The sequence below is a fragment of the Sphaeramia orbicularis genome, chromosome 3 (assembly GCF_902148855.1).
Source record: "Sphaeramia orbicularis chromosome 3, fSphaOr1.1, whole genome shotgun sequence".
NCBI lineage: Eukaryota > Metazoa > Chordata > Actinopteri > Kurtiformes > Apogonidae > Sphaeramia > Sphaeramia orbicularis.
In genome coordinates, this window is record NC_043959.1 from 53,764,345 (window position 1) to 53,786,351 (window position 22,007).

The 22,007-nt window shown below is 38.8% G+C and overlaps 3 protein-coding genes across 5 annotated transcripts; 2 read left to right on the plus strand and 1 right to left on the minus strand.

Annotated features, from left to right (window-relative positions):
* Positions 1-98: 98 nt before the first annotated feature.
* Positions 99-2,049, plus strand: trmt10c (tRNA methyltransferase 10C, mitochondrial RNase P subunit). The gene has a single exon (XM_030122590.1). It carries the CDS (start codon positions 321-323, stop codon positions 1,809-1,811), a length of 1,491 nt encoding a protein of 496 aa, XP_029978450.1. The 5' UTR covers positions 99-320; the 3' UTR covers positions 1,812-2,049.
* Positions 2,050-2,841: 792 nt separating this feature from the next.
* blzf1 (basic leucine zipper nuclear factor 1) lies at positions 2,842-6,417 on the minus strand. 3 transcript variants are annotated; one of them, XM_030122605.1, is made up of 7 exons: positions 6,304-6,417; positions 5,968-6,041; positions 4,971-5,431; positions 4,608-4,807; positions 4,233-4,361; positions 3,314-3,539; positions 2,842-3,228 (listed from the first exon to the last, which is right to left on the minus strand). In XM_030122605.1, exons 2-7 carry the CDS (start codon positions 5,984-5,986, stop codon positions 3,043-3,045), a joined length of 1,221 nt encoding a protein of 406 aa, XP_029978465.1. In that variant the 5' UTR covers positions 5,987-6,041; positions 6,304-6,417; the 3' UTR covers positions 2,842-3,042. The 3 variants fall into 3 exon arrangements, with proteins under 3 accessions (XP_029978465.1, XP_029978476.1, XP_029978485.1); XM_030122616.1 differs by having other exon boundaries at positions 6,298-6,391; XM_030122625.1 differs by having other exon boundaries at positions 5,968-6,034; positions 6,304-6,360.
* Positions 6,418-6,784: 367 nt separating this feature from the next.
* ercc5 (excision repair cross-complementation group 5) lies at positions 6,785-21,966 on the plus strand. Its single transcript, XM_030122571.1, has 15 exons — positions 6,785-7,044; positions 7,182-7,357; positions 7,466-7,581; positions 8,719-8,820; positions 9,534-9,594; positions 9,862-10,005; positions 10,086-10,287; positions 12,023-12,973; positions 13,059-13,324; positions 14,660-14,779; positions 15,869-16,082; positions 17,595-17,739; positions 19,437-19,637; positions 19,723-19,807; positions 21,329-21,966. Exons 1-15 carry the CDS (start codon positions 6,957-6,959, stop codon positions 21,872-21,874), a joined length of 3,417 nt encoding a protein of 1,138 aa, XP_029978431.1. The 5' UTR covers positions 6,785-6,956; the 3' UTR covers positions 21,875-21,966.
* Positions 21,967-22,007: the final 41 nt, after the last annotated feature.

Sequence of the window (22,007 nt, forward strand, 5' to 3'; positions counted from 1 at the left end):
GTGAAATGACAAAATTTTAAAGACAACCAATAGGTTCCAGTGAACTGTTATCAAGTTGTGTTTCAGTACGACACAATACGATGTTACACTAAGTTTCAACGTGACCTTTCAGCTGTGTTTGTCAAGCATGGATATGGAATAAGTAAGGAAGCTTACCTACCTAGCTATTTAAGGCTTTTAACAAGTTATATGTACTACTACTTTCATTTATTCATAATGGGATGGATTCGATCGTCGTTTCTTTCTTCTTAAACTCATGAAGCACTCGGACAGACTGCGACGGTTACATTTCCTGGGTAAAGTTTAGAGTACACATCGAGATGCTGAGGTTCATTACTGTCCGGGATTTGGGTGTAGTCTTAAAAGGAAGTAACTTTCTGATTCCCACTACCACAAAGAGACGAGTTATCAGCTTTCCTCCGGTAGCTAGCGCCTGCCGTCATTGGGTATCCATCTTTAATCGCCACTTCCACACTGGAAACCTTCTGAGGAAAGATGTCCCTCTGCCAAAGCCCCTGGACTCCGAGGGAGCAGACAAAATAGATTTGGACAAATGGAAAACTGTGATGAGATCGAAAGCTGCGCTGGAGGAGGGACTCCAAGTGAACGATGGTGAAGAGGAGGAAGCAAGTGATGAGGATGAAACCAACACAAACAACAGCAGCTCGACACTGGAGGCAACCCGCGACCTAGTGGCCATGTGGCGGCAAGCTGGGAAGCTTGTACCCCAAGAGATAACTGATGAACAACTTCAGCACCTGGCAGAACTCACCACCAAGTCCGCCAGGAAAAAACACCTGAAATATCTGGCACTAAAGGAAGGATACAAAAAGGCCCGCAAAGAGAAACAACAGCAGAAGAAGGCTGAGAAGCAGGCCATGCTGGAGCAGAGAAGAAGAGATGCAGAGGAAGGGGATGGTGAGGAGGGGATCATATGGAAGAACACATTATTCCTCCAGTTCTGGAGCCGCACCCTGGACAAGCTCCTGGGTTGGCGTACCGCCCAGGCCATGATATTTGGTCAACCTCTCATCTTTGACCTGAGCTATGAGGCCAACATGTCCAAACGGGAGATAGAAAACACAGTGTCCCAGCTGATGGAGGTGGAGGGGTGGAACCGACGTGCCACTGAACCCTACCACCTACACTTTTGCAACCTGCAGCCAGACAGTTACTACAAGCAGGAGTTGCTGAAACGCTATGGTGCAGAGACATGGGACCGCCTGCTTATAACCAGCACTGAGAAACAGCATGTGGATTTGTTCCCCCGTGAGAGACTTGTTTACCTCACAGCAGACTCACCAAATGTTCTCCGTACCTATGACCACTCCAAGGTGTACATCATTGGAGGCCTAGTGGACCGGTCTATCCAGTCAGGCTTGTCATTAGCAAATGCCAAGCGTCTGAAGCTGGCCACAGCCCGTTTACCACTAGATGAATTCCTCCACTGGGAGATTGGAGCCAAAAATCTGACACTAGATCAGATGATGCGCATCATGCTCACCTTCAAGGAAACAGGAAAATGGGAGGAAGCATTAAAATTTGTGCCTAGGAGGAAGCACGACGGGTTCCACCAACAGCAGGTTGTAGGAAAACATGATAGAAAGAGTGAGAAAACATTTAAAAGTGGGGGCCATACTTTGAACAAGTCCCACAAAGACTCTGGGTTTTCTTGGAAGGGGAAAAAGAACACAGCAATCAGTGATACAGGAATGAACCCAGCTGGAAGCAGAGTACGGACATCACTGAGGAGCAGCTTGGAGGGAGGGAAAACTACTGGAAAAAATAAGATGTGGTGGATTCATGAGTGAAAAAAAACAACTTTTGGTATCAGTGTCATTTCTTAGTATCGTTTGAGAATGTCAAAAGGTGAATAAAGTGATGTAACAGGAGATTACTGGTTATATTTATTTTTACAGATTCAGAAACAATCCAAGTCAAAACAAGATTTCAAAAAGGTAGAAACAACTTTGGTGTTTATTTTGATCAGACAAGAAAAACACTGTTTCAAAAGATGTATAAATATCATTAAAGTGTGGTTTCACTCAACAATGTAAAGAGCAGACTTTTTCATGTAGATGTGACAAACCAAATTATCAGTTTTTGAAATTGCTAAAAGGCATGTGCAACATTTTCCTCATTTCATAGCAGCGTACTCTGAAGCAATACACTGTACAAGGTCTTTTTAAATAAGTTACCAAAAGTCCATTCATAATGAATAAAATTAGATTCAATAAAAGATAAAAATAAGCTTAAAACCCTTTGAAATGTCCACAAAAAACCCTTCCAAACATCATTCCAGTCAACTTTCCAAATACTGATACAACATTTTGTCAACCAATAATCTTTTTAATTATCTGAAATAGCGCCACACTATGAAAAGGGAATGTGTGCTACTTTCCATAACCATGTTGTCAGAGCAGATGTCAACCTCATGGTGTATAACTACAGGCTGCCATAAAACCATTAATGTAGTATTTGATGCACACCGACATCACTCAAACAGGTATGTATGTAAAAATAAAACTCCAGACACAGTAGGTTAATATTCAAGTTTGAAAGCAATATAACACTGACTCATCTTAACCTTACGACCCTGCAGTATTCAGCATATTGTTTAAAACAGACCTAAATAGTCCTGAAATGCATTGTTTTCATCACTATCACATCAGCATTCTTGAAATCAACAATGTTCTTGTTCAGCTACTTTTAAATTATTCCAAAATGTTACCTTCCTGAGACCCAGGCAAGTATAAAGTTTTTGCTTTTTGTTTGTATGAAAACATTTCACTTAAAACAGAATAACGCAGCAATTTTTTCAGGTACTTTTTTTTTTTTTTCTAAATGGACATCCTTTGCAGTGGAAATTTTTTTTTAAATAAAGCTGTCAAACTCTTGTCCTCAAATGTGGATACCCTTTGGTGTTGACCAAAAGAGTCACTCAATACAGACAAACCGTATCCTCCAGAGAGTGGATCACAACATAGATCTCTTGAAACAAAGCAGCGCTGGTGTCAGATGGGTGACATGATTCTTTGACCCCTACAGCACCAGGATGTCTCCAGAGCAGCGCTCACAGCAGTTAAAAGTAATGTTCTCATAGCGAGTGTAAGGATGAAACCTGCCAATGCTCTTCTTATTGCTCAAAAAGTTTGAGGGGGAGGAGTCATTTAGGGGAGGCTCTGTTTGGTCATCTGAACAGGAAATTGGATCCAAACTTTTCAGCACCTACAAGATAAAAAAACATAATTGTGAATCTCTAAATGCAATTAAAAAAAAAAAAGATTTCTAAAGTTAAATGTTGAGTTTGTACCTTCTCAGCCATCTTTTCTGCTGGTGTGTTGCACAGTTGTTCAGTTTTTGCATTGCTGCTCTTTGCCACGCTGCTGTTGCTTGTGTTCCCCAGTAGGTGAGAATTGATGGCATCTGCCAGCTTGTGATTGGCTGCTGCCAGTTCTCCAGTGCTGAGGGGCTGTGCACTGGGGTAGTAGGTTTGCTGTCTGCCCCACTGCAGAGACACCAAGAGCTGCTCCAGAGATCTGTTGACAGAAAACCAACATCAGCACAAAGATTCTTTTTGGTAAACAGGACATTGCAAAGGTTTCCATGGTGAGACCTGATCAGCTGCCAACAAATACCACTGTTTTATTTTAAAATGGAGTATTGTGTTAGCTTGCATAAGACTCTTATATCATAACAACATCAGCAGAATGGACCTGACTGTTTCTGTTATGCTTCAGTGTCATATGCTGACTGATTATATTAAGGGTAGCCTGAGCCAGAAGATAGTTCTTTTATTGTTGCAGATGGTACACTGCATGTTGCTGCAGCTTCCTCCTCCACTGCAACTTCAGTGTATGTAAATAAACAAAAATAAGAGAAAAATATACTGTCCTTTGGCACAGAAGAATCATGTAAGAGAACTTACTGAAAGCAATTATGTCTAAACTACACAAAGTGATATGAAACTTAACTGCAGATAATTTGTTGTAAATTCAAATTAAGCATACCAAGAAGAGATCTATGCTAATACCAGGCTGTCCACTAAAACACAGATTCAGTTAAACAAATAACTGAACCAATGTTCACATTCAACATAATAAAATACTTTTGTCTTCTATTAAAAAGTATTTACACAACACATTTGTGAACTATTGGATTAAATGCCCTTAAAATAAGCATCACAATTTTGAGTTATTTCTGTTAAAATTGATTACTATATAACATGTTACCTGTGAGTAAGCACCATGTCCCTGGAAAACTCCTCTCTTTCTAACAGCAGGTCCTGAATCGCTCCTTGTGCCTCTCTGGTCTGGCGCTGTAGTGCTGCTCTGGCATTCGTCAGCTCCTCTGCCATCACTCTGCAAAACAACATGTTAGAAAATGTTCATTTTATATGACAGTAAATGTGCCATTCTAACATCATCCCTATGGACGATTCAGGTCTGCCTTATAGGGACATCTTGGAAAATAGCTTACTACTTTGAAAATGAGGATGAAATAACAGCAGCAGCAGGTGGTGTACTAACAAAATACGTGTCACATATCCTGTTATACTTGTTTTCAACCATGTGTATTTATCATGAAATTAATCAAATAGTTCATACCGGCTGGCCAAGAACTTGCTCCTCCAAACGTCACACTGAATACTCATGCGTTCCAGCTGCTCTGCAGTGTGAGCAAGACTCCGACCCAAAGCCTCATTCTCCAGAATCAGCTGGTTCTTCTCCCGTGCCAGTCGCTCAAAGTGGTACTGAAGGTCATCGCCCACTGAAGCCACCAATAATTTCTTCAACTCACGGTTCACCTAGCAAGTAGAAACAATAAAGGTTCAATAAAACAAGAACTATTGCTTTTTATCAACCACCTAGATAACACTGTACACAGAGCTAAATATAGACAGCCATAATTTGACTCTACAAAGCCTTGTGTCTGATATCTACAACATATCTGCTTCCTTCTGATCTTACCTCTGTCTGCACACGGAGCTGATTACAAAGACCTTCCTTGTCCTGCAGCAATCTGCGTTCAGAGTTTTGCAGTTTCTCCAGCTGTCCTCTCCAGTCCTCCACCAGAGGCAGCTGAGGAGAGCCTTGCTCTTCATTCTGTTGTATAGCCTCCCCTTTCCCTTCAACGGGACCTGCACGGCTGCTTCGGCTTATAGCTGCACGCGGGACGACTATCCTCACAGCTTCCACCTCCGTGCAGGCCTCTCGACTCACTTTGCCCAGATGGAGAACCCCGAGAGGCTGAGGTGTCGCAGGAGGAGAAGGGAGGGTAGATTTAGGGCTGTGTTTGGGAGTGGCTATCTTCAGCAGGGGAACTGAAGATGGACCAGGCGGTGGTTTATCTGTGTTAACCTCAAGGATGGTTGGTGGTTTTTCAGTTTCCATGCCATCACCAGCACCCCTGACTGGCACACGGGCGGAAGCTGTAAGAAGCATAAAAAATGAGTACAGGGCTTTAAAGTTACATTTTTCCCGTAAATATAACATAAGTAATTAAGTGATAAGTGGACAGCTCTAAATACTGGTGTACAAAGACTTCCTGTAGCAAAGACTACGTCAAATAGCTGCTAAAATCCCCCTCTAGCTTTCTGCATCTCTGAAAACTGAACCTAAATCCTTACAATACAAAATGTGTTCAGAATTCTCCACATAGTTCTATCTATGATGTTAATACTGATACAATTATCCATATAAGAAACTACTCATAGCATTTAAAACACAATGCTATATCTGATTATATGGGTTTTTTTTGTGTTTTGTTGTGACAGCAACGACACACAAAACATTAACTCAAATGATATCTTTGGGCAATTGAACTGTATGGTCAGTTCTGGGAAAAAATACATTTCCATTAACATTTACATGAATACAAAGTAAGGGGAATGTGATGTACAGCATTTTTTATACTGGCAAGAAAATGTCTCGAAGGCTCTTTTTTTTATTCCACAGAAACACATACCTCTTACAGCAGCTGTCATGGTGGTGGAGGATAACTGACTGGAAACGAAGACTGTAGATTCACAGTTCTTACTCCTGTAAGAATAACAGTGAAAATGTAGTTGCTTATATTGGTACAATCCAGTCAAAGGTCGGCGTTCACAGCTGATATACTGATAACAGGACACAGGTAAGCTAGCTTATCGGCTAACTGTTTGCCGACAAAGAGCACCGAGGGAAAGGAGAACGTAACGGGAAGTTTAGCAACATAAGTTACATTAGGCTAACATTAGCTTTTAACTACACGACGAGACGCGTTTCAGTATATCTTGGAATAAAGTGTATGACTCACACATACGGATATATCGTCAACAATGGCTCCTTCCAGCACAGCCAGTTTCCCCGTTGTAAAAAGTGAGCTGTTTGTTTTGTCACCGGACACGGTTGGCTTTGCCAGATGGTATTGGTGCCCGAAATTTATTGCGTTAGGCACAACTTCCTGTTACATAAATCCGACAGCGGTTCAGATATATCTTACAGAAAATGAAGTTCAACAAACTGAAGGACTTTCTACAAATCCAAAGTTATTTCTAATAGTTTTAATCACAACAGAAACATGTTCCTTTTATTAGCGGCACTTTTGAAGTAGCCAAAGAAGCCTGACAAGCAATACTTAGGGAGAACGATTAGCAGTACAAGACAATTACGGTCGTTACTTCATAAAATAGTACTACTGGTAGTTCTGCTAATATTATTAACCAGTAGGTAAATAATAGACTTTGAGCTTTTCTTTGAAGGGAACATTATATGGTCCGTTAATCTGATAGTTTAATGCCCGGAACCTTCGGGGGAAACCAGTCTTAGCTCGACGGACAAAAATACGGTGAACACCAGTACGTTCAACAGTGAAGAAAGTAGTGATCGGTGCCGGTTTATAGAGTCGGTATAAGAGAGGTTCAATGCTTAATATTTGTTATTTTTAGTTTTTGGAAACTGATTATTCGAATAATAATGGGAGTGCACGGATTGTGGAGGCTACTGGAGAGTACAGGTAAACCGATTAATCCTGAAACACTGGAGGGAAAGATCCTTGCTGTTGGTATCCTTTATTTACCCATTCATTCCATCAGTCCATCTATCACCATTCACTCCTCCTCCTTCTTCACATGTTTGTCAGATGTACTGGTGTAACTGAGTGCTCTCTATTAAGCATAACCCTTAACCAGACACCTCCAGACATCAGCATATGGCTAAACCAGGCAGTAAAGGGAGTAAGGGACCGTGAAGGGAACAGTGTCCAGAACGCCCACCTGCTCACCCTCTTCAACCGCATCTGTAAGCTGCTCTTCTTCCGTATCAAGCCAGTGTTTGTGTTTGATGGGGACGCACCGCTGCTGAAGAAGCAGACTCTGGTAGGTGTGAAAGATCATAGAATCAGCGTTTCTGTCTTTTCTCAGAGTATGACAAATGAAGGAGCTGATGTCCCCTTCTTCCTTCACTAAACATGGCTTTGGTTGCAGGCTTTGAGGAGACAGAGGAAGGAGGAATTAAGCCAAGAGTCTAAACAGACCAACGAGAAACTCCTCAAGACTTTCCTCAAGAGACAAGCTATAAAAGCTGCTCTCGGAGACCGTAGGTAATGGAAGAATAAAGAAACTGTTTTGTTCTGTTTTCTTTTCTTTAGAGACAGCTGAGTGGGTACATGCACATCACACCATGTTAAAGATTAACCCTTTCATGCATGAATTATGAGAACCTTAGTTGAGTTTTTTTCCTGAGTGTTTTTATTCCTCTTTAGGCATGAAAAAACAATACGATTGAAATTTTTTTATGAACCTATTTTTCATGGAGATACAAAAATGTCCACTCAGCTGGACACCAATTTTTGAAGCAAAAAATCACATAGTTAAAACCTATCATCAGAAAGTAACAAACTGTGTGAAAACTATGAAATAAAAACATTTTTCATGCAGCTAATCTGATGTTTTCTCACATTTTAACATACTCTAATACTAGTTATTACTAACTTCATGCAGACAATATGCAAAAAAAAAACCCTTTTTGATTAAGAAAACTGTTGATTGCAGTCTAATAACAATTAGCAATTGATTTAACACATGTTACTGCAGATCAGGTTTATTAACCTGATCTGCAAAGTTACAGTAATGGTATGAATTATAGTGTATTATGGGATGATGCATAAACGTCCACTGTGTCAGCTGATATGGAACTAAAACAACAAAACCCATGAATATACAAAAGAAGAGCTGTAGAATAACTGTCCACTATAGTGACCACTGTGCATGAAAGGGTTAATGAGTAGTTTTATCAAAGTAATATAAATTTAAGGTCCTTGGACTTTTGAGTATGTACTGTTTATACACTTTTATACATATAAACCACTACGTCAAAATAATGGCAAATACTGAATTTTTTTCCTCCACTATTTGACAGTATTATACTATATTATTATTTCAGTCAATCATTTCTTTAAGATGTCTTGGATTAGTTGGATTACATTGTTACAAAACTGAAAACAGGCCAGTTTTCTGAGCTCAAAAAAGTTGACTTTATAGAGGTATATGGTTCTCAAAAGTTACAAACACTCCAAACGTCGTGATCTTGTAGAATATGATGTGTAGCTGTAAATTAAACTGATACCATTGATGCCAAGCCAAGTTAAACTACACAAAAAACCTTAAAGTGCTGATTTTTATTTGAAGAAATTACTATTTTCTCTGGATTTGTCAAATGTTTCTGTTGTGTTCTGCAGTACGGAGCCACTACCCAGCCTCTCCACTGTGAGGAGAAATGAGGTGGATGATCTATATGTCCTGCCAGCACTTCCACCTGCAGAGGAGAAAGAAAAAAGCAGGTCAGAGTCCTGTTATTGTTCAGGAAACATGTTGTTGTTGGTGTACACTGTCAGATTTTCTTCTGATTAAACCATAGTTTTATATACGATTTAGCTTGAAAGCTTTGGAAGATTATAAATTAATTACAATGAAATTATTTAGAGTTCTTTTCTAAGGCAAGGTTTTCCATAGCAAGAAAAGGGAGAACAAAAACAATTTTCACCATACAATTTTAGCAAAGATTATATGACTAAAGTATTACATACAGTATAATAACTATATAACATAAGACATTATAATTGTATAGCACAAAAAAATGTAATCAATACAATGAAATTAAAAATATCAATAAGAAACTATCACAATAAAATCAACATTCAGACAAATAAGTTGATTGATCTATAATGGTTTGTCACTATAAATGACTAAATCAAAATATATTACCAGAAATTACCGAAAGGTGCTCAAAGACACTTTAAAGACTTAAAGCAAGAAACAGAAAATTTTAACAGTGAAAAACAATGGCATTTATTTAAGACTACAGCAACAAAATGTAAAACCCGTAATCTCAATATAACACACTTTCTGGTTCAAATTTAGTTTCATTTATAGTTTTACCTGCAAAACAGAATTTATTCACCTTTAAGATGGTGAGCAGTAGTTTTAGTCATCGCTGTCACTGTGTTCTGTACCTGTCATCCCATTAAACATTTTGTTTGTCTTCAACCTGTAGCTCTGAAGAGGAGGAAGAGAGAGAATTGGAGGAGACGACCAACAATCGTTATATGCACCAGGTACATTGATCACATGCACTGGATCACCAAATAAAAAGAGACACTTCATATTTATGATTACCTCTGTTTCGATGTAGTGTTTTTACTGTTACTGTTACAAATTATTATTGGGTATTTTGCTTTCCTACATGTTCAAGCTTTTTCCTGCAGCATCTTAATCTTGACCTGTGTTAAAAGTGATATAGTCCTTCCTTGGTGAGAATTTGTACTTTGTTTTCAATCATCTGATAGTTCTCTGTGTGTCTGCCCTGTTTGATCATTTCACAGGAAGACTTTTATGAAGACATCAACTCAGTGGACATCAACTCAGAGGAGTTTGCCAGCCTGCCTCCCGAAATGAAACACGAGATACTGAAAGACATGAAAGAGTTTTCCAAAAGACGGCGAACCATGTACAACAAACCTCCAGAGGTACTATCATTCACTTCCATTCAGTTATGAGCAGGCATTTTTCCTCCTCTCATCACGGGCCCCTCCTCACTCCCACGCAGCGTTCAGGGGACTTTTCTCAGTACCAGCTGGCCGGTCTTCTGCAGAGGAACCAGCTGAACCAGCGCCTGGAGGGAGTGGAGAAAGAAATGAGCCAGCGGAGTGCAGGCAGCGCCCCACAGCTTTATGGGGAAGAGCAGAATCACAATGTGGAGTCACAGAGACTGATTTCAGAAGACCACTCCCACTATATTCTAATTAAAGGTGAGACGGTCTTGGTAAGAATGTACAGTCTAATTTCTTTTAGTGTTGACTGATAAACTGCACTTGCATCATCATTGCAATACCAAAATGATTTTATTTATACCTACAGTGCATTTACATTGAGCATGCTAACATTTCTCTACATTAACCGGTGGTATTTTGGTGTCAACTTTGAAGTTTGTTTATTTATCACATTTCATATTAAATGTAAAATGCATCAGAAAGGCCACAAACTCTGCACTGACTAAAGACTGACTTCTTATCAATGTTAGTCACATGAACAGGAATACACACCTTAAAGATCAGCATTTTTTTAACAGATTTCCCTGATAAACATAATGTTTAAATGTCAGCAAAGGAAATCACATTGTAAGGGAATGATGCATGCTTAGTGGTGTGATTTCACAGCAAAGTCCTGAGTGATAGTCAAGAGCAGGGGTCACCAATCCTGGTCCTCGAGGGCCGGTATCCTGCATGTTTTAGATATTTCCCTCTTCCCGCACACCTGACAGTCGTTATCAGGCTTCTGCAGAGCTTGATGATAGGCTTATGGTTTGAATCAGGTGTGTTGGAAGAGGGATACATCTAAAACAAGCAGGATACCGGCCCTCGAGGACCAGGATTGGTGACCCTTGGTCAAGAGTTATGCTGAACAGGGTTTAAAGGACTTAAAATTAGAATATGTCTGATATTTAGGAAGGAAACCTTTAAAATATCAAGAATTATAAGATGAGTTTAGTGTATTTTTACTGGCCTTGTAGAACCTCCTCTACTTTCCAGTTAGATAAACACCAACCACATAAAGGGTCAAATGTCATGCGAGTGTTTTAGATTTACTTGTGGTGGTTTTGTGATAAAACAACAACATTTTGTTATGAATAGAACTGGTTTTGTCTGCTCACACACTTCGAGGCCATTGTGTTGATTCTTAAATTAGATACAGGAAAAATGAAAGTTTTCTAAGTGTGTGTATATATACAGTAATGACTCATGTATTTGTTGGTAAATTATTCTTCTCTCATTCAGACAAACGTAAGTGAAAAGAATACGTACAGGGTTTCTGTGGGTAATTAAAAAGCATTAAAAGTCATTAAATAGATTTTGCAAAAATTAAGGCTTTAAATGGCTTTAAAAAGCATTAAATTCAATGTCCAGAGGCATTAAAAAATTAAATACTTGATGCTTGATGGAGGAAAAAAAACATGTTATTCACGATTTATTTTAATTATATAAACATTTAATAATTTTGATCAGAAGTATAGTGTGATGACTGACAGACGGAACCCTTTAATTGGCTATTGTTTATGGCCAGTGCACAAAGTCACAACACTAGATGCTTGGAATGCAACATGCTGTGAGCGTGCTCATGCTGTGGCAAAAGAGCGGAGGGAATCTTAGCAAATGTCGGAAAATGGGAAAATGCAAGTTTCAGCAGAAGTGAATGGATGAGGAACTATTCAGAACTTGGTTAAAGCCTGTCGAAAGTAAACCATTGTGTCTATATATATATAAACTGTATCTGTAGTTGGACAGTGGCATTAAATTTGTCTAAAGTGGCATTAAAAAGGGCATTAAAAAACATTAAATTAGATTTGCTAATGCCTGTAGAAACCCTGACATAGTTTGCTTTAAGTCCACACAGTCGCAGTGTCATCATCACATCATGCAGGACTATTTCCTAGAATCCAGAACTTGCTGTTTTCACAATTTACTTAACTCTCCTTTTCCTGCATAGGCTCCTCAAAACATGATAAAACTCCAGAGAGCCAACCACAACCAGCCGCTGCACCCTGGGCTGGGAGCTCCCTGTCGGGCTGCAGTCAGCGAGCAGTGAACAAACCAGAGCCCCTGTGGCGTCCTGTCAGTGAGGAAGGCAATAAAGTGTGCGGCCCTGCTTCCAAATCCCCCAAACCCTCTGTATCTGAAACATCACTGTGCTCTCAGGAAAACGCATCACCCCCTTCTCCTTGGACTCTCAGAGCCATCCAAAATGCAATGAACGGCAGCTCAGATGAGGAAACGATGGAAGTGGATAAGAAGGATGGTAGCGTGTCTCCTCGTACTCTGCTGGCCATCCAACAAGCTCTTGCTGAGGAAGATGATGACACAGTTGGACAGAGGAGTAAAAGCATCAAAACACACACTAATCATGTGCCACAAGTGGTCATCAGCAGCTCAGAGGAAGAGAATGAGCCCAATGATCTGCTAATTATGAGCAACTCTTTACAAAGTGAAGCCTCTAAAGCAAATGAAGACCTAAGAGGCCGAAGTCCACCTGGGAGAGATGGTTTGTTGGATATTAGTTCTGAGGATGAGATGGAAGAAGTGATTGGGGAAAGGAACAAGGCGTTTCACTTTGCGGCACAACCTCTTGACAAACAGAGGGAAGTAGAGGAAAATAAAAAGGCTCAGATGATGTCAGAAGAACAGCTGAAACAGACAGAAACATGGATGGGAGGAAGAGGAGGGATGGAAATAGAGGAAGGGGAGAAAAAGAGCACAGATCAGGTTGAACTTCAAGGATCTGCTTTTGATCATCATAGTTTATCTGTAAATGTCTGTGAAAGCCCTCTCAGAAACCCTCATCCTTTAGTACCAGGGCAGAAGAACAAGGCCATCAGAGATCTACAGGAGAAAAATGGAGATGGTGTGAAGTCTGAGGGCAGCGAGGAGAGCGAATCAGAAGGTAAAGGGCAGGCTTGAGTTCAGATACAACCATAAGTCACCAAAAAAACAGATTTGAACTGAAGTGCCTGTGTTTGCTTTTCCAGAGAGCTTCATTGAGGTGTCAGAAGAAGAGGAGGACGATTCAGTTTCAGATGTTAGCAGGAGAGTGTCGCCAGATAGAGAATCATTTAAAAAGGAAGAAAAAGCAGAGGAAAGTTTAACAGAGGCTCCCAGTGGTCCGGCTGATGTTTTGCAATTGGAGGAAAATGCAGAGGAAGAAAAACAGAGTGAAGAGGATGATCTGAAGGAGGAAACTGAGACAAAATCTGACGCAACTCCAGCGTTCAATGAATGGGAACAATTTGATATGGTAAGTTAGCAAATATTTCAGCATGTGTGCTAATAGTGGTGTTGTCATTACAACTAAACATCTGTGTTTACTTGGTAGATCTAGGTCTAGGTTTCATATCTACTACTCACTTATTTTATACCAATTCACCAAGGACCTACCAGCTCCTACCATGTCATGTTTCTGTGAAAACCTCCATTAAGTTTACACTTTAGTGGGGATTTTTTTTTTTAGGGTTGGCCCTAAGAGCTAAGTTTAATCAGTACCATGTGTATTTTAAGGCTCAACAGTTGCTTATTTTTTTAGTGGATTGTCTTGAAATTTTTATTTCACATCCATGAAATTCTAAGGTTGATTCGTCTTATTATTATTATTAGTAGTAGTAGTAGTTGTTGTTTATTGTTTATACAGATCCCCATTAGCTTCCACTGTAGTGGTTGCTACTCTTCCTGGGATCTGTTAAAATACAAGTACAGTTACAAAATACATACATAAATAAAAACAAGTTTATAATTCATTTTTATCATCAGCAAGCTGAAAATTTCATCTCAACACTTAAACCTTAGCACATTTAAACTTTTATTTTTACAGCAACTTGGATTGCAAGATTCAAAACAATAATTTGCATTACTGCAATAGTAGTAGTAGTAGCAGTAGTAGTAGTAGTAGTAGTAGCATTTTCCCCCACAGAAAGACTCATTCAAGAAGGAATATTTTTCTCCACTGGTTTTCACTGTCTTGCAAACAGATTCTGGTTTGGTGTATTGATGTAGTGTAATGTAAAACAGTTCCATCATATTTAGGCTCGTTTTGTCCTGCATGAAACTCGACTGATACAGCTTTTGTAAACTATAGCTTTTTATGGAAGAGTGCTAACTTTCACTGCAGACACATGTTACGATATTATATTATTTTACCTTGTTATAATTCTAGAATTCATATCATCAAATACGAATAAATAACAAAATATTACTAGAAACGATTTAGGATTTAGCTGTTTGTTTTCACATCTGTCCATACATCTAAGAAGGTTTGTTAATGATATTTTAAATCTGATTGATCGGAAAGTTTGTAGGTCAGTTGTTATAATTGAGATGCTACTGATGGAATGATAGCAGGTGCATCTTTTAGTTTATTTACTTCAGGAAAATCCATAACATGAACTGCAAAAAACTAGCCTATGTGTGTTTTATACCATTTGGTCTTCCGGTGTGACTCGTTCAAGTGAAAGTGGAGGTCAAAAATACACGTTTTTGTCGTAATACACACAGCCTATTGAGATGTTATTTTAGGACAAGCTGATGAGTCAGTGTGTATGTGCTTTAGATGTGATGTGTGGTTGTGCTTGTGTTGCAGGATGAGTTGGAGGCTCTGGAAAACTCTCTGCAAGTAGAACAAAACAGCCTGAGGGAGCAGAAACAGCAGCAGGAGAGGATGGCCAACACGGTGACGGGACAGATGTATCTGGAGAGTCAGGTAAGGACACAGAGTCTGACGTGACCCACACAGGCATTTGGTTTGTCAGTACACACGAACCACACCCTGACCAAAAAAAGAAATCACGACTATAAAAAAACAAAGTGAATATGTAATCACACACATTACAGTCTGTCAGAGCGATGACGACTGAGAGCAGGTGAGTGACCGACTTCCGAGGATACGTTTCTCAGTAGTGACTCTGCCAAATATTCTCAGTGATATATAGAGAGATGTGTATAAATGCATTCCCGACGGCTTTCTTCTCTACAGCAGTCACCACTACTGTAGAACCCTTGAAACGCCTGATCTTTATTAATCCTTACTGGTAACTGGGGCTGATTCCATAATGAGCTGCTAAGAACAAAGGCATCTCGCAGATCATCTCGCAAACATATATGTAATCCCAAACACGAGCAGAGTAAATAGCTAATTAGTGCCAATAATCCAAAAGGAATTTACGATGTACATTATAAGCACACGGTCTGGAACACAAACAAATGACTGTCTGAAAGTGTTTAGTTATCCACAATTTACTTTTGTAGTGAATAAGTGTAGTTCTGCAAAAGCTCTTTCATACACAACAAATTTTTCACATTTTCTAAATTTCACTTATTTCTCTTTTTGTAGCACATAATAATGTAAGGTACTTTTTTAGGCTGCACTGTGGGATTATTTTTTGTAAGTCACTTCATTTAAGATCACAGAAAACAGATTTTCAATAGTGTTGAGAAATAAAATAAATGCAGACAAAACATAGGCACAAAGAAGTGAAAACATGAGGCAAAACAAACAGCTGCAAAAGTGCAAAAACCCCAATTGTACATGTTAAATAAGTGCTAAAAAATAAACTTATAAGAAAAAGCTGTATTAGAAAACATTAAAAAGTAAAAACTATTAAAAAGAAGAGCAATTGAAATCTATAAAATTAGCAACTAAACCTTGAAAATGTCACTAACAGCTGTTTAAAATGGCAAATATCACACAATCCTTGGATTAAAAACAATGAGGCGATCCAGTCAGTGAGATCATAACATGTGATGTGTGACGTTTTGTACGACTCCTCATTGTTTTCCCATGTTGCACCAGGAGCTGCTGCGGCTGTTTGGCGTACCGTTCCTAATGGCTCCGATGGAGGCTGAAGCGCAGTGTGCGGCACTCGACCGTTGTGATCACACCCACGGGACCATAACCGACGACTCCGACGTGTGGCTGTTCGGAGGCCGACACGTCTACAAGAACTTCTTCAGCCAGAACAAATATGTGCAACATTATCAGTACAGTGACCTGCAGAACCAGCTGGGTGAGTGTTGGGTGTGATATGTAAAGGAGTTGGATTTGCATTGATTTTGTTATTATTTATTGTAATGCAAACATTTTTTTATATTTGAAGACAAAAAATTTATGAATTTTAAAGGCTGGGTGCGCATAAACTTCCACATTTACCTTCATGTGATTTTAGTTTCACATCTGCCGCCACTTTAGGACAGTAGACATGATAATAAAATGAAATGAAATTTTATTTGACAATTGAAGAGATAACTGTGATCAACAATATGAATGTCATTTTATGTCACTAGTATAGCATATACCTAACACTGTTCTATTTACACTAGCGCGTTGACCCGTGGGGAACCATGGGGTCTAGATCCTCTGATACAGTTCATTCCTTTACTTTCTTGGTAAATTCCACTGGCATTTTCAGTTGATTAACCTCTCAGCTGGCATGTGTGTTTCTGCACATGAAATTTGACACCATGGCAACATGGCCCTATTGTTTATCTGTTGCTAGGTAACCCACGTCAATGATGATTCTATGATTCTGGGCATTGCAACATGATTGGCTGTTGAGAGGCCATTGTATTCCAAAATTACTAATATCTCCCAAAATATTGGTCTTATCAACTTTCCGTTTTCAATAATCTCTTATTTGACTAAAATTCCATAAGTATGCCAAACTGCAGCAGTCATCTCTTTCTGGATTTTGTGTGATCCCCGAGACACACAGACAATCCACTTCCCTTTTATAATATAGATGGACATACAGTGAACCTCATGAGGAAGAGCCATTTATTTAACATTGTAATGCATAAAAAAACCTGCATTCCTGTTTGTTTTTTGGTGAGAAAAAATTCCAAAGGACAGCTTTAGCATACTGTAAATAACTTAGAATTACAACAGCTTTTTATTAAAATAAACACAAAAATACTGATACTGAAAATGAAAATGAATGGGAGATAGTGTTAGTTTTATCCTGATGTGTTTATACAAGTGAATAGAGACATTTACGGCTTGTGGTTAACTCCAAAAACTGGAATATAGTGATTATGTATTAATTGTGACAGGCCAGAGCAGTGAAAACTGTCTTTAAAATAAGTAGAGGAACTATAAGAAAAAACATGTTTCTGAACCTTGTGTTCTACTACTACTGTACTTCAGACTTAGAATCTCCCTGTCTATGTCGATGAGTATCTTGTAAAAAATCATGTAAACTTCTGTTAAGTAGTGTACTTTTTAATTATACATTGTTGAAGTTGGGCCCAACACATTCATGGTTTATGTTGCTTTAAGAAATGAGAGTAAGGTGTTGAAGTGCGATGGTGTGATATCACATCATCGCGTTAATCAGATGTTTATGATGGATATATATATATATGTCAGAGTTTATATTGCACATATCAGAGACAGGTGTCTGTGTTGGAGATGACGGACTGAGCTGTCAGCAGATGGACCACTCTGGGTGCACTGGGCTTTTCCCTTCCTCTGCCCATGTTCCCTCTTTTGCTTGTGTCTAATGCCTCTCTGTGTCCTTCAGGTCTGGACAGAACTAAACTCATCAACTTGGCCTACCTGCTTGGTAGTGACTACACAGAGGGCATCCCAGGGGTTGGATATGTGACCGGTATGGAGATCCTCAACGAGTTCCCCGGGCCAGGCTTGGATCCGCTGAGACAGTTCAGGTGTGTTTTTGTCCAAAATGTGGCCGTTTCTCACCATTTGTTATTCTGAGCTCCAGTTTCACTCTGTTGTCAAAGTCACTTTTCAAAACAAAAGATGGGAAGTACTGCACAATAAAAACAATATACAGGATAATAACAGAGACAGAATGTGAGAATTAACTAGAAAACACATGGTAATATATCATATTGTTAGCCTCAATAGTATAATTGCCTTAGTCATATTTTTTCAGGCCATAGTCAATGAAAAATTAAGCAGTAGCATTGGGAGAGTAAAGTTATGCAGATATTACAATTTGGCCAAAAATTTGACTTAGGCAATTATGCTACAAGGCTAACAATATTCATTTTTAACCTTTAAGAACTCTACTATTTTTGTCACAACTTCCAAATGATTTTTTTTGTCTTTCCTAATTTGATTTGTTACCATTTATTATAATGCTATTTTCTGCATATTGCATTTTTCAGTGAAAATCAGGTATTTTCTTATATTTAATTTATTGATTATGTAGATGTTCATAAAAGCTCAGAGTGAATTCAATGGTCGTTTTATCAAATTAGAAGAAAATGAGGAAAAAGTGACTTGTTCAACAAAATCTATCATTAACTGAACATTAAACAAGTGTCTCCATCCACTGTCATTTGTCAAACTCCATGGGTTTTACTGGTGAATCAATGTTGGAGAACATGATGGTGTTTCATATTCACTATGAAGCTTCTGAATGTCCAAATGGGTCATATCTGATGACCATGAGAAAATGACAAACTGAATTTGACCTCTTATTAAAACATATGAATAGGATTAGGGGATCAGCAGGTATTACACATTTTAAATCAGTAGATGCTTTTGGTTGGCGGTGGATGTTTGGGTCTCTATAGGTTAAAGAAGACAAGAGTTTTCACCCTGATTTTCCGTTCTGTTTCTGGGTTTTCTCTACACATTCACTGCTTTATGAAGCAAAATGGCATAGTTCAGCTTTATCTGATGACTCGATCATCCATCATCCTCTTCCTCATATTCTAGAGGTTTTCAGTGTAGCTCACATCTAGAAATTTAGAGTGGTCTCTTAATCTGTTTTTTTTTGTTTTGTTTTGTTTTGTTTTAAACCTAAAGAATCATATTTATGTACAATATGGTGCAATAGAAAATACAGGAAATGTGACAGTATTAAAAATACTCACCTGAACTAGATGGCATCTACAGACTAAAATCAGTATTGAGTATACCTTTGTTCCCAAGACAAAATAGCCCTAACAATAAGAAACATTTAACATTTGTGTTGAATAAAATCTGGTTTACAACACCAGAAAAGTAACACAGCTAATGTAATATTATCTGAACAAATGAACTAGACATATTTTAAGTGTTAATGCTTTCAGTTTTGGTCTGTAAAGGCTGTATAGCTTACATATTTTCCATTTATCCAGGCTGAATCTTAATACACAGACTGAGAATTGCATATGTGTGGTTATTGTAACTTTACTAAAACAACAAACCTAATAGTTGTTTGTGACTTTTGAACAGTACTGTACAATATTATCATGAATTAAAGGCTGAAATGTGTATTATTTTTTGTTCATGTTATAAAAATGATGTACAGTTATCCCCAGTATTATTAATTCTCTGAAGGGATTCTGAAAAGTAAATAGAAGGAATACATTTAGTGGACTATAAGTGTTGTAATTGTTTTTCCGTGCAGTGAGTGGTGGTCAGAGGCTCAGGAGAAGAAGCGTCTGGTGGATAACCCCCGGGACACAAAGGTGAAGAAGAAGTTAAGGGAACTAAAACTGCAGCCTGGATTCCCCAACCCGGCGGTGTCTCAGGCCTACTGGCACCCTGCTGTCGAAGAGTCGGACTGCTCCTTCAGCTGGGGACGCCCGCAAGTCGACATGATCAAAGAGTATCCTTGGTCTGAGACTGAGTGGCAGTGTTTTGTGTTTGTTTGGTTTTTAGTGTCTTTTTTTTTTCCTTAACTGCGCTTTTAGATTCTGTCTGAGTCGTTTTGGATGGAGCAGCCGACGAACAGAGGAGACTCTTCAGCCTGTGATGAAACAGCTCAACACCAATCAGGTGACTGTTATACGGAAGAAGACCTGAGTGATGAATTAGATTTTCATCACTGTGATATGAACATGTTAGAGGCACAGGGAAATAACTGGACCTAAAACTCATTATTAAACTAGTGACCCCTCTAATCATGATCATAGTCTCCCCTCAGTGTTTATTAAGGCATAAACCTATTACTTGTTATTACCGCTACAGACCTGTGGTCTTAGAAGGCTCAGACCACAGGTGGCAAACATACAGCCCGTGGGCCAAAACTAAACTGCCAAAGGGTCCATTCTGGCCCATGAGTTGAATTTGTGAAATGCAAACATTCCACTACAAGATCTCAGCAATCATTTTAGTTCAGTAACCAAATTCAGCCCAATTCCATCTCAAGTTGGTCAGATCAGTAAAATACTGTCATAATAGCCTCTAAATAATGACAACTCCAAGTGTTTGACTTGGTTTTAGTGTAAAAGTAAAATTACATGAAAATGTTTACTTTTACAAACTATCCTTTCACCAAAAATGTGAAAAACCTGAACAAATATGAACAACCTGAAGTGACTTAAAGTGAAGTGCGATTTTAACAATATTCTGCCTGTTACTATACTGTTTTGTAAATTTGTAGATCCACTGTGATTTGAAAGTTATAATGCACATGGGCAAATGAGAAGCTAAATGAGAAGAAAAATTGTTATTTTTCGTAATAAATTTTTGTTTGTTTGTGTTCAAATTTTTTTCAAAGGATAGTTTGTAGATGTAAATATTTTCATGATACAATTTGAGTTTTTTCATTCTAAAACATAGAGACCCACTTCAGATCATATTGTGCTGAATGTGACCCCTGAACTAAAATGAGTTTTTTGGACACCCTTGTCTGAGATTCTACATATTTTTTTCTATTTGTGTATTTTTCTGGAAATCATGAGCACTAAAGAGCTCAGGAGAAGGATATGTATATAGCCTATAGAGTTTTATTACTTATTACTATTATTATTTTGTATTTGTTTTTGGTTTTTTGCACTACTTTATGCATGCATGTTTTCTTGAACTTTATCCTGTCGCTGCCTTAAGCAGTGAATTTTCATGTTCTCTATCTGATCAATTTTTCTATTGAATTGACATGAGCTATCCAATGTCTGTGATCCCTATTTAGCAGTGTTCTGTTAATGCAGTATGAAATAGGACATGAAGAGCTAATGTGTGTACTTTAATGTACACTGAGGATAAAATATCTCTAAGGCTGGGCAGGCTGTCCACAGCTGATCTAAGTGGAGGGTAATATATATGTCTTGTCATGAAATTATTGTGCCAATGGGATTTATTCCTGGTGGATAAAGTGCAACTTGGACTCAGTATGTAATCACTGCATTTGGTCAAAGGTGATTACAGATGTGTATAAAGAGGAATGTGTCCAAAAATGAAATTATACCAACTTTATGGGCAGGAGTGTGAGTTTCTTCATATGGTACAGATAGATATGGCTGTGAAATCACAGTCCTGCATCAGTTTTATTCTCTTCCTTCTCCTTGTTTGTTCCAGACTCAGCTACGAATCGACTCGTTCTTCAGGATGGAGCAACAGGAGAAGCAGTCGATCCGCAGTCAGCGACTCCGCCGTGCAGTCACCTGCATGAAGAGGAAAGAGAAGGAAGCCGGAGCAGAGGAGGAGGAAGGGGAGGACACTGAGGAGGAAAAGCTCTCCCCATCCAAAGCTAAGAAAGTGGCACAGAAGAAACCAGGGGAAGCGAGAGAGGAGGAGAAGAATGTGTCAGGAGGAGGTTTTCTCAGTTCACAGGTCACCATTGAACTCCCTGTTGCACCGTTGAAGGACGTCAGTAGGAGCAGCGGCAACGAAAACAGAAAATACGCTCCAGTAAAACCTGAGACTGCACCACGCAAAGTCAGAATTTGCAACAGCAGCAGCAGCAGCTCCGAAGACAGTGATGATGGCGGCGAAGTTGCTATGGTTACAGCCAAATCTGTGTTTGATGGCAACCGACGAGGCCGTGGCGCCAAAAGCACAAGAGGTAGAGGTAGAGGAGGCACGAGAGGAAGAGGAAAGGAGAAGAAACTGACCCCAAAGTGAAGCATAAGCTATATTTTTAAAATAACAAATAAGAAGTTGTCAATTATGATGAATTGAACTTTTTTGTATTTAAAACTTTTAATGTCTAAAAATACTGTTTAATTTGTCTAAAGTGTAAAAAAAATTATCATGT